The sequence below is a fragment of the Branchiostoma lanceolatum genome, chromosome 2 (assembly GCF_035083965.1).
Source record: "Branchiostoma lanceolatum isolate klBraLanc5 chromosome 2, klBraLanc5.hap2, whole genome shotgun sequence".
NCBI lineage: Eukaryota > Metazoa > Chordata > Leptocardii > Amphioxiformes > Branchiostomatidae > Branchiostoma > Branchiostoma lanceolatum.
This window is the reverse complement of record NC_089723.1, coordinates 19949165-19961184: the sequence shown is the minus strand read 5'-3', so window position 1 is coordinate 19961184 and position 12020 is coordinate 19949165. Positions and strand designations below refer to the sequence as shown.

General features: G+C 42.2%; 2 protein-coding genes across 5 annotated transcripts; one reads left to right on the top strand and one right to left on the bottom strand.

The window, feature by feature from the left end:
* Window positions 1-260: 260 nt before the first annotated feature.
* Window positions 261-4728, top strand: LOC136427811 (ceramide synthase-like). Of its 3 annotated transcripts, none has more exons than XM_066416984.1 (8): window positions 261-381; window positions 843-928; window positions 1226-1315; window positions 1512-1570; window positions 1834-1934; window positions 2275-2348; window positions 2822-2929; window positions 3670-4728. In XM_066416984.1, the coding sequence occupies exons 1-8, from the start codon at window positions 304-306 to the stop codon at window positions 3866-3868; spliced, it is 795 nt and encodes a 264-aa protein (XP_066273081.1). In that variant the 5' UTR covers window positions 261-303; the 3' UTR covers window positions 3869-4728. The 3 variants fall into 3 exon arrangements, with proteins under 3 accessions (XP_066273081.1, XP_066273083.1, XP_066273082.1); XM_066416986.1 differs by lacking the exon at window positions 3670-4728 and adding an exon at window positions 3226-3350; XM_066416985.1 differs by lacking the exon at window positions 843-928 and having other exon boundaries at window positions 266-381.
* A 2584-nt stretch (window positions 4729-7312) lies between these two features.
* Window positions 7313-11950, bottom strand: LOC136427812 (glutamate receptor 3-like). 2 transcript variants are annotated; one of them, XM_066416988.1, is made up of 3 exons: window positions 11098-11950; window positions 9316-9384; window positions 7313-8188 (listed from the first exon to the last, which is right to left on the bottom strand). In XM_066416988.1, the coding sequence occupies exons 1-3, from the start codon at window positions 11323-11325 to the stop codon at window positions 8000-8002; spliced, it is 486 nt and encodes a 161-aa protein (XP_066273085.1). In that variant the 5' UTR covers window positions 11326-11950; the 3' UTR covers window positions 7313-7999. The 2 variants fall into 2 exon arrangements, with proteins under 2 accessions (XP_066273085.1, XP_066273086.1); XM_066416989.1 differs by lacking the exon at window positions 9316-9384 and having other exon boundaries at window positions 11098-11929.
* Window positions 11951-12020: the final 70 nt, after the last annotated feature.

The following is a 12020-nucleotide window of genomic DNA, read 5'->3' as shown; positions in this document are numbered from 1 at the left end:
GCCCGATTTACACACGCATTTATTGAGATATTAAAGTCCAAGTCGCTGAGTCAATCTAGAACTCCACGTGTGTAAAACGCGTGTGTAAATAGGGCCATAGCTAATGTAAACAAAATAACGTTGTCAATCACAGGTGTCAATCACAGGTGTCAATCACAGGTGTCAATCACAGGTGTCAGTCACAGGTGTCAATCACAGGTGTCAATCTTGCTGTTAAAGTAGCTGATTGCAAATGTTGATAACGAAGCAAGGACAGGTGAGCAGGTGGAATCTTCTCTTTTCATATTAAGGAGTACTCCCGACATGTTTAGCGCCAGCAGACCAGACCATCTCCTGGCCACAGCTGGGCTGGCAGTGGTTTGTAATGCGCTCATGTTACAGGTAATTATATAGCGCTGCAAGACATGTTACGTATCCGTACTTTGTTTATCTTTCAGTTAAATAAATAACTATAACAGGTTTGAGTTTATTCTGATCCACAATGAGCTTAACCATTTACATTCTAGATTTCCTTCCTGTGGTCTTTATCAACATACATAGCTGCACAAAACAACATGACGCACAGGAAAATAACATTTGTGAATATACATGTACAGAAAATTCAAAAGTGATGATGCATTTACTAGTAGATACATCCTAGGTTTATTACGACGATATATATTCAAAACATTACATAAGTCATAACCTTGTCCTGCTCGGCGTGAGAAGTCATTTATTTCACTTGGACATAAATCTCTTTTAAAAATGCCATAATCTGTGACCAATATCGCGGCAATATGCTTATGTATAAGCGCAGTCGAATATGTTACCTACGTTCAGTGTTGTTGTTTTTTGTGTTCAAGTTGGTCGGCCCCTGGCTTCTGTGGTTCTTTTTCCGTAAACGGTTCTCCAGTTTGTCCCTCTCCAAGCAACTGTGGCTGAAAAAGCTGTGAGTACACATCTGTTCTGCGACGTACTTCCATCGGTCATTCTCACTTTTACTTTTAGGCCGAATGTGGCTGCATAGTTAAAGCGATCATCTGTCTAAGCCTAAGATGAGAATCTTGCAATTGTGAATGCATTTTTTTTTTTATTCAATGATGTCTACAGACGAGACTAAAATGTTGACATACCGTAGCTAAGTCGTCATCAGTACACTCGCTCGCTAAAAACCACCAGATCAGATATTATCATGAAAGCTATATGAAGTTACAAAACATCTACTATTATTTCCTACAAATACCAGGACCATGAGCATAATGTCGTCAGCCGTTGTCGGCACCACTGCAGTGATAACGTATCTGTCCGAGGAACAACTGGATCCAAAACATCTTAGGTAGGTCGACTACACAACTTGCGTTCGAATTCGATCTCTGTGTGATTTCAAACTCTAACATTTTCTTTCTTTCTGCTCTAACGTAATATCTTCCCATATTTTCTACCAACATTCAAGCCGCATGGATGCTTTTTTTACATAACAGTGGTATTGAATTTATCATAATTTGAACAATTATCGGCTATTTTTCCTGAAGACATGACATTCCAGCTGTCAGCTTCAACTGTGCCTTCATGCTGGGTCACACAGTGGCAGGTCAGTTTTTTCATGTTCTCTTTATTGTTTATCGGTCTATAGTATATATTTCTATTGTAATAGCGTTAAATATCAAATATTAAAGATCAGCAGATCCAGGGACCATTTCCGTCATGATGGTTTAGGTCCCATTTTCATGTATTGAATAATAACTAAATGTGTAATCAAATAAAGCGTCGCCCCGTTTCACACATGCTGCAGGCGCATGGTACAAGGTTCATCACCTATAGCAATTCTTCTGTGAACAACCTCTCCATCTCTAGATACCCTGGCTCACACGCTGCTCAGAACATCCACACTGACAAACTACTTCCAACTCATAGTGCATCACATCATCACCTTGCTAGCGTGTTCCGTCGGTACCGTGAGTAGGATGAGGCCTTTAGCTTTTCTTCGTTTCTTTTTTGTTTTTCATCTTTGAAAAATCGTATTGATCCCTCTTTTTTCAAAGAGAGTTTATGTGAATTCGAACTTCATTTGTAGTAATGAATCTCCATATTGGGGACAGTACATCACATGTTAACGCTACTACAGAATGTCTTTCACGTTTATGAAAATTTTGTTACATATTACGGCAAACGAATGTGTGAGGAAATCTTGATAGCCTGAGGTTCCTTTTCTTATAATTCTTGATATGGATGGTTTTGTTTAGTGCGTCAGAACTTTGCAGAAAGTGTTATAAAACTCGCTTGACAACATTTCAGTTCTCCGGTTCTCCGCCATACTACGTCAACATCGGTTTGATGATGGAAGTGTCAACTGTGTTCTACTGCTCAGGGTAGGGACGCGTGTTGTTACTTTGCAGACTTGATTATTGAAATACCTTTTATCGGCGAATGTCCCTAAATCGATGTTGAAAGAAATAGATTATTCACGAGAATATGCAAAACCTCTACAAACGTTTGTAGGTCAGGAAAGCTATAGAAAATCATCTGAAACCATCCAACACACTCATCTTTAAAAACCTGGGGCTTTTCCTTTTCCACAGCTTTTTAATATGACTTAGAGAAGTCAAATCCCGCATTAGTAAAGTAGACTTAGAAGCTTATCATAGCTATAAAATAGAAACGTAGTTTAATCTTCATTGTCTGTTTCACTTGTACTTGTACACTATAGTTAATTGTTGTTCACTTGCAATTAGCCTAGGGGCATGAGTTTGCAATAAACTTGTTATGTTCAGAGAACCCCAATATCATTTATCGAGAAAGTCTGTGAACGAAATCATGATCTGCCGCTTCCCTTTCCCTATAGCATCATGGCGAAGGAGCTAGGCTATCCAAGATCATACTTGGTCATCTTTGTCTTCTTCTTGTTGACTTTCTTCTGTGTGAGGGTCATCCTTGGATTCTGCGTCTTCTGGTATGTGTTGGGAAATCCTTTTTCGCTTCTTTGTACCATCAACATATATATATTTTACAGCATGGAACATTGCGATCAGATGTAACCAAGAAAAGTGGACCTAAACTTGCGTCAGCCACGACGTCCTTTCTCTTTCTTCTTCGGTGGAACAAACAATCCGAAATCTATAAGTTGTTTTTTTTGTTGTTGATAATCGTTACTTTCATCACTGGCGATTGATTCCAGATAGAGCATATGATAAAATGCACTTGTGCCTAGGTGTGAAATACGTCAAGTTATAAAATCTATTTCTCAAGGAAAGAGAGTTTCTGACCTGGGACATTAATCAAAATTCACGGAGGATCTTTACAACTGGAACACTGTATGCGTACCCAGTCAACTTATGGAGGTCCTGCAAGTGCGCAACTCAGGTTTGCACCTTTGCGTTAAAAAAACGTTCTTTTTTGCGCTTACCGTGTAATCCGTTGTGATACTTACCCAAATAGTCGGCATAAAATAAGGTGTCCCTTTAACTTAATTGCAATTTGTAGCAGTCTCGCAGTTGAGTTTCTGGTTCCAATTAGAAGGCAACTGGGAAAGCCCGGTTCGATTCCGGGGAAGGTCACCTGGATGGAGCTGCATTTGTCGTACGGAAGGGACGTAAAAGCCTGTGACGGAGGAGGTGCCATCGAGCACGTTAAAAGATACTACAACAGCCTCATTGCTCAGATGGATACCTATTGTCTGTACTTGTGTTACAGGTATCACCTGATACCACTGCTGCGGACCCCACAGTTCTACCAGCTGGGTGTGCCCGTACTGTTCGCGCTCCTCGGCTGCTTCCCCGCCTTCCAGCTACTGAACCTGGTCTGGTTCCCCATGGCGTGCAGGCGCCTTATACAGGAATACAGAGTCATCAACACGTCTCAATCAACCTCGACAGAGAACAAAGTAGAATGATAGCTGGGAGTCTAATAGTATGGTTGATACAAATATTCACAAAGAAATAGTTGGGGCACTGCATAATCAGGACGTAGACACTAAGGGCGATGAAGTAATATTAGAAGGGAGACCTTATGTCTAAATGCAGTGTGATTAGCATGTGAAACTGACAAACAAAACACGCAGTCCACAACTACCCTCTACCTGATTGGTGTAGAAAATTTTAGAAACAGGTCGGTTTGCTGAGTTCCCATAATGCAATTGCTGGAACCCGGATGTCGGTATTAGGTTAGTTTGGTTAGAGAGTAAAATTAGCGTTTGGAACAGTCCGTCGTTTTGGTGCACATGTAATCTATAATCTACAGCCACAAATTAAACATTTTTGAAGTAAACAAACTCGCCCATTTTGCAAATTACAGATGATACAGGTCTGTTCAACCTTCGTAAGTGTTGCCACAATTGAATATACCTCATCACACGCAAGTCGTACGTGCACAGCTACTCGCACAGGTAATTGGTCATGTATCGTTTAACATTTATACGAGTATTTACGATGTACATTCATTACACTGTGCACAGTTACCTTGATGCGCCTTGTCATTCATATATTCATTGATGCTAGGGGCAAATTTCCAAACCGGGGCCCGGCCGGGCTGTTTACGGGAACGCAAAATAAAAGTGTTTATCAAGAAATATACCCAAATCATGCATATGACAATTTTTTTCTACGTATCAAGTTGTTTTTTTTTTTTTTTACATCATACTCTTTGATCCCGCAACCTGCCGGCCGGGCCCCGGTTTGAAAATGTGACCATACATGAAGCATTATAGTATCAATCACTGTTGCCTATCGACCATACAAATTATCAAACATTCGAGACAGCTTTTTTCGTTTATCTTTTATTCAAGGTTCACATAAGGTCTATTAGAATTGTAGCGAGCCTGAACTCAGAATATCGTGTGGGACTACTCGCCTGTAGCTTCGCAACAAAGAGGTGTGCTGAAGCTTACAGCGGCAGCGGCGGCGCGCGTTTCCGTCTCGTAAACGGTCGCTGCCATTTGAAACGGTCGCTGCCATTTGAAACGGGCAATGCCATTTGAAACGGTCGATGCCATTTGACATGGCCGTTGGCATTGCTATATCTGAGCGTATCTTGATGGGGGGGGGGGGGGGGGCAAAACGCATAAAAAGCAACTGTACATCTAAATGACAAATATCCTTTTTTTGTTTCAAAATTAGTGAACAAAGAGAGTGCACCAGCTCCAGTTCGAGCCCGGGTAAAAAGTCTAAAACTAAACCCTAATCCTTTTCGCCACGAAACAACCCGGTGTTTAAGTGTACCATTCTGCGGTATGGCATCGACCGTTTTACGTGGCGGAAATCAGCGGCGGCGGCGGCGGCTTTCCAGCCACAAGTTCTTAACAATGTTGAGAAACGTGTAAAACCTACTACCTACTGTTGTAACGTATTTACACCTGTATATCAGTCATCTAACCATTAGTCTAAACACCATTAACACTGTCTTCTGCTACATGCAAACAAAGAGGTTATAGCTTGGGTGGAGATATTGAAGCACAGTATTTCTCTCCTATATCGTCAAAGTGAGCAATATGCTTGTGTGAAGCTTCGCGACACTGACTGTCTTAACGCCGTTGCTTAATATGTTGCTTTTCTTTCCCAACAATCTTAATGGACCACAAGTGTTTACTCCTTACCAAATTTCCCACCCACTCTCCAAACCCCCACCCACCCCATACCGTATTCAGTGCCAGCATACCCCCACCATTTGAAGAAAATGATATGCGTGTCAACCACATTCTTTTCCAAATCAATCATAAAATAGAATAAATCATACATTCGAAGTCACGGTCTTATGTCATGTAAACCTGGGTACCTCTCTCCGTTGTTACCGCTGGCTTAATCTTTTCACTTGCGCATTGTTCCTTCGTAATGGTTAGGTTCCAATTAGAAATGGGGCCCCGCCGTTAAGCTGTTGCAGGTCTATTTTCGGACCAGGTCGGGACCCCAAATCACCTTAACAAGGACTTAAAATCAAAGCGGGACCCGGTAACACATACACGCGGGTGAGCTATGGCTAATCGTATGACAACGGGAGGTACCCCCTGGTAAACGCGTAGTCCACCGGGAAAAATCTGTGGCTTTAGGGCCTGGCCGGGACTACACCACCTACGGGCACCGGCGCAATTAGGACCTAAGCATCAGCAAGGGAAAATATTGAGATAGCTGTAACAACAGAGGGTGGTACCCGGCCTAGCGTCATGTTTGGTCAGATTTTTGCTCACCAGGTAGACATTGATGTCGTATCGACTCGTAAGACAGTTTTGGAGCAAAACTATTGCACAGGCAATTAAGCATGGTTTTCTCTACAGACGGTGCAAAGGGTATCCAGATATTAACATATCTACTATATTGATATCGATATGATATGAAATCAACATCAACAGAGAATCAGTCGGTTATAATATGCAAAACGTTTATAGCAACTGTTGCACAAAACGGACAATAGTTGTAGTTTCATTTTTTTTTAAATCTTGATCTGTCCATGTAGACTTTACATGCCACTACCACCCGTATACCTGTTATCATATCACTGGGGAACTGCTAGCAGAGGTATATGGTGTGTATGTGAGAGACCAAGGGTGTTGAATTGCAGAAGATGCAGTGGTCTTTCCACATGGACATTTGTCGTACATACAAAATTGATGTCTATTATTTTTCATTGTCCGAATCTCGCATACATTGTCTCAATTTCTGGATTTTTACCTCCTGGGTCCCTACCGTCATCAAGTGTCCGCGTTGGGATCACAAATAAGATGTGAAACAATTCATTCCTTATCCTGTCAGGTGGAAGAGCTACTGCTTCTTCCACGTGCACTATGCATCAAGCAATGCCTCAAAAGTCATTTGAATAGCGCTAATATAAATGTTGCAAACGCTGTAGTCTAGATGACTAAAACCCCTGGACATCAGTAGAGATATGAATCACGCCGGGGTTCAATTGTCACATTTAACACGACTTGACCTATCGTTTTCAAATCTTGGTAGAGGGAATATCTGTCCAGTGGATGACATGGTTAGCCTATGCGAAGACTACGATGTCAACGCTCATAACTTTCGGAAAAATGTAGTTTCCCAACTTTTCTAACTCCTTATTAACTTCTACCTCATTGTAAAATAAAGAAAACGGTAGTCATAATTGCACAGTTTCCCAACTTTTCTAACTCCTCGTAAAGTCTCTATCAAGCACACAAGGTTGGTTAATTAGTCAGTCCTTAGGAGTCACTTTTCTTTTTCGCATTTCATGCATAACGTACTTATATCATTACTCTACAGCATAATTTCCCTTTTTGGTGAAGAGAATTCAATGCATGATGGGAGTGCCTAACAATGTTTCCTTCTAATTTGAACCTCGCCTCAAAGGACAACAGAATTATGACGAAACCGGTTGGCAAGTGTAATCACAGAAATAGTCAACGAGAGGGCCAGAAACTATTACCTAAGAACATTTTCTTTTTTAACTTTTTTTTTTACAAAAACACTTAGAGTATCGTGAACTAAAACGTTCATGCCCACAGCTGAAAGGTAGTACGGGGGACTCTGAATAAGTACAAAACATGTTGACCACTACCTACAACCTTGTGTAGCCCCTCCCTGATAAATGAAAAAAACACAGCCTGATTTATAACAACCGTTCGCAGGAAGAAGACCCATACGTCGGTAGATCTCTCATGCTGCTACGAGGCATCTCCTAGTTTCTGTGGGCTGTCTACAACCCAGCTACATTACACATTATCTAAGTCAAAACAGGCATAATGCACTGCAAGGTTAGCATAATACCGCATTAATTTGACAGGGGGCGCTTTGAGCGTAGCCTCCTTCCTAGGGTTTACAAGCTTCTAAAAGAGCTGCGTTCCGCATGCGCGAATCGTCGGAGCAACGGTACGTATAATCGTACAATGATGAACATACGTGATAATATCTACAGAGAAATCATTGGTCCGTCTAACATCCTATCATATGCCCTGAAGAAGTGTTGTTACTGGTGCAGAGTTCAACGCAACGGTGAGTAACGTTGGGTGTCGTCCCGCGGAGAGTTGATTGGCACTTTGTTGTGATGATAGTGGCCCTCAGAGTTTGGTGTCCGACAGGACACAGTTCGGCTGCTGCAGCGCAAAGCCGTCCTGATTGTTCCGCGCCACGATTTTTAACGACCCGTTTTCTATACATCTGAGGAATTTCAACATCTCGTGTGTGACTCGGATCTCTTCGGTATCCTCCGACACGGTCGCAGGCATCCTGTTGGCGGGTTCCTCCTCCTGGGGATAGAACGGTGGGGTTAACGCACTGGTCACTGTTAACACACGGGGGGTGGCTGCTGGGGATAGAGCGGTAGGGTTGAAGCACTGGTCACTGTTAACACACGGGGTGGGGGCTCCTGGGGATAGAGCGGTGGGGTTAAAGCACTGGTCACTGTTAACACACGGAGAGGGAGCTCCTGTGGATAGAGCAGGGGAGGGGGATACACCGATCACTAGAAAAACATAAGGGAGGAAGGGATACGCAAGTCGCTGGAAACGCACGGGGAGGGACGTTGTCTTTGTCTGAAACAAAAACGTAACATAAAAAGCCCGAAATGGAAGGGAGCTCTCACATCTCTACAAAAAATGGCAACTTGAAAGCTCCTACTTGCCAAAACATCAGTTAAAACCATTAATTCTGAATAATACATGTATGTACTCGGAACTTAAAGAAAGGTGCTCTTGACTAAGTGGAAGCCGCCATTTTTGTGGTTCTTGTGAAAGACAGAGAGAGCGCGGGGGAAGACAGAGGGGAGAGTTAGAGACAGACATAGCGGTGAGAAAGCAAAGACAGCTAGGAGTCGTGTAGTCAGTCAGAACAGTTACGACGAAACAGACGCACACAGAGGACAGGAGCGCTAGCCATGCGGGAAACTGAAAGTGGGCGGAGCCAGAGATAGATGGACCATCTTTGATGAGGTTTCATCGCCAGAAATCAAAAGCATCATGAATCGACGGACTCCTACATCCAAAGACCACCAGCGACAGTAGGCGCTAGGCAGACACTTTTATCAAGAGTCTACGTCTTTTTGACGTTGAGGAAATAGAAAAATAGGTGTCTTCGTAACTATAGGCATGCCTCAGGTAGTTCACCTATCTCTGGCAGAGTTTTGGTTGGCCTTTTATGTGCAGATGGAGTGGGACTTTACACGTCATGTTTATCTCACGCAAAACACACCCAGTTTCTGTCCATTTCGTTCATCTTTCGTCTGCAGACACATCCAATGGTCATAAGCTGTTTCGGGTACAATGTTTTTGTCGGAGATATCGCACGATGGCGCTCTTTAACGAGACGGTAGGTAAGAGTGCCATCATGCGGCTATCACGACAACGACAACCATATCCATCTTGCATCGCATGCCCACCTGTGTCTCACAAAAACGGCCCCGCCAACACTGAAATAGTTCCCGCAAGACGAAGCGATTTTGTCTGAGCTGGGGAAATACAAGGAGACAAGTAACATGACAGATACGGGTCTCAGTTGTAGTAAAAAATACCTTACTAATTTACGTTGATTTGATGATATCCAATCAGTTGAAACGGTCAAAAGTGATGTGTTTAGGCCAATAGTGTGTTGTGCTCGTGCGATGAATTACAAAACTAAACAAGAGTTCCACGACCTCATATCTCCATGAACAATTATATTCATGCAAATGACTTGCACATTTGCATAATATATGCTTGTTCATAAACACCTTTATCTAACTTACACATGTTGCAATATTGACAGTCCTATAATTTTCCAATTAGATGAATTATGGTGTTTTGCATTAATTATGCAAATTTGGAATCTTTTTGCATAATTGGTATCTGTTGATGCTCCACTTTCCATAAACTACATATGTTACATGTATTTGAGTCTGATAATGGAAAACACTGCAAATGTAGATTTTCATCATTAGCTATGCAAATTAAGTCACAATTAGCATAATTTGCACCTCATTATGTATATCTCAATCTAAGCTACCTGCCTACTAAGTATCATATTGACAGTCCTATAACTTTCCAATTAGATGAGATATGGTGTTGTGCATTGATTATGCAAATAAGGAATGTATTTGCATAATTGGTATCAGTTGATAATACACTTTCCATAAACTACATACATTACATGTATTTGAGTCTGATAATGGAAACACTGCGAATATGGATTTTCCTCATTAGTTATGCAAATTAAGTCCTAATTAACATAATGTGCACTTCATTATGTACATCTCTGTCTAAGCTACCTGTATACTAAATATCATGGAAATCCATCTTTCCTTTGCTGAGTTATTCTCCTTAGAAGATTTTCAAGATAACGCCCCTGCAGTTCCAGAGCAAGCTGCTAGGGGGCCTAAACCAACACCAAGTCTTTATTACACCACAAGCTATCTGCTACAAAAAAAATCAAGACCATAGCATGTCCAGGTCAAGAGACACAAAATGGAATTTCTGCTGAAGTACCAAGGTACCATACCAGGGGGCCCAAAATCGACCTTGAATTTCGGCTTTACAACACCTGCCCACATACCAAATATCATCGTAATCCATCAAGAGATTCTTGAGTTATGCTGACTGGAGTTGTCCGGAAACACAAACAAACAGACAGACAGACAAACAGCCACACAGACACACCCAAAACTATATCCCATTTTTTCATGGAGATAATAATTAGGAAATAATAAACGAAAAGAAATATGCATCCGCTCACATACTCACAAACAACCTTTTTGTAAAACCATGGTTAGTAACGGTCTATAACTGTCGTGTTCCCTCCACAAATAGTGATCCTTGTCCTTTTAATCAAAGTCAAACGTTACAAAGTCTCTTCCAAAGTACGACGCGTGTCAAAGGGCAACAGAAACTAATCTCCAAGCAGATTTATCGGTGGTAAGGCAGTATCAAAAGGGCCAACCTGTATACCATATTAAATTAAAAGCCTCCGGTGGCTTTTGATGCTGCCTTGCCTCCGATAGATCTACTTGGAGATTAACAGAAACAAGAATCAACTGTCTTTGCAGCGATCTTTATGTGTCACCTCACCAGTAAGGACAGAATGTTGAACCAATGTTGAATCTCTGTGGTTGAACCTTGAGATGAACGTCAGAAGACAAGGTTTTCATCTAGCGCCTGATACTTGTACGTATCCCGCTCTTTTGCCTCACCTGTTTTTCCTTAGGAAGTTTGGGTCTGCAGCAGCGGTGGTAGATGATCTCTGCCGCCGCAGTGATGAAGGATAGTCCCGCCCCGCCCAGAAGAACGTAGAACACTCCCAGGACGTTATCTATCCCCAGCGCCACGGCGTCCTTAGCTGCCGGAGAATGGTCGCTGACGCAGCCCTCCTTAGGCCACCACCTGTCTCTCAGCATCCCGATCCTCCCGGACTCCTGCATTTTTAGAATCCTGGAAGAAGTTGAAACATCACGTTGTTCTTGTGCTTATTCAGCCCTAAACCACCGAGAAAGCCACACACAAGGCGTCACAAGCGTGCAATCAAATATCCACACAAAGGCCGTGTATTACAGAAACCATTCTCCGGCAGGAAATGACGCCGTGGCGCTGGGGATAGACAATGTCCTGGGAGTGTGAACAGTTGGCTTGAGGTTGTCCACTACTATTTGCCTAAGAAGTTGAAACATCAGTTACATTCGTGAGAGAAAGCCTTGACCCACAACATCTATACTCATGATCAATTCTCCACCAAACGTCCCGATCCTTTTAAAAAGAGAGAGAAAACAACGCATATCTTAAAAAATGACAATGCCCATCCATGTATTGGGATTTCATCAAATAGACGAGTACTTGATGTGTAACTTATTTGTACTTCCTCGTACATGTCATGTCCACCCTTGTCATTAACGTGCAATCAAATATCCACACAAAGGCCGTGGATTACAGGATAACCGTATAGAAAGCGGTACCATCCGATCTTGTCATTTCATGGAGCAATTCCGGTCACGACTGGTTACACAGCATGTTCGTTTCACGGAGAAATCAAGTTTGGACACGATCGCATCAGATAAGATTCAGTCACGTATTGTAATTGAATACTCTCTTCGCTCACGACTTGGGTCGATCTAAAGTAATG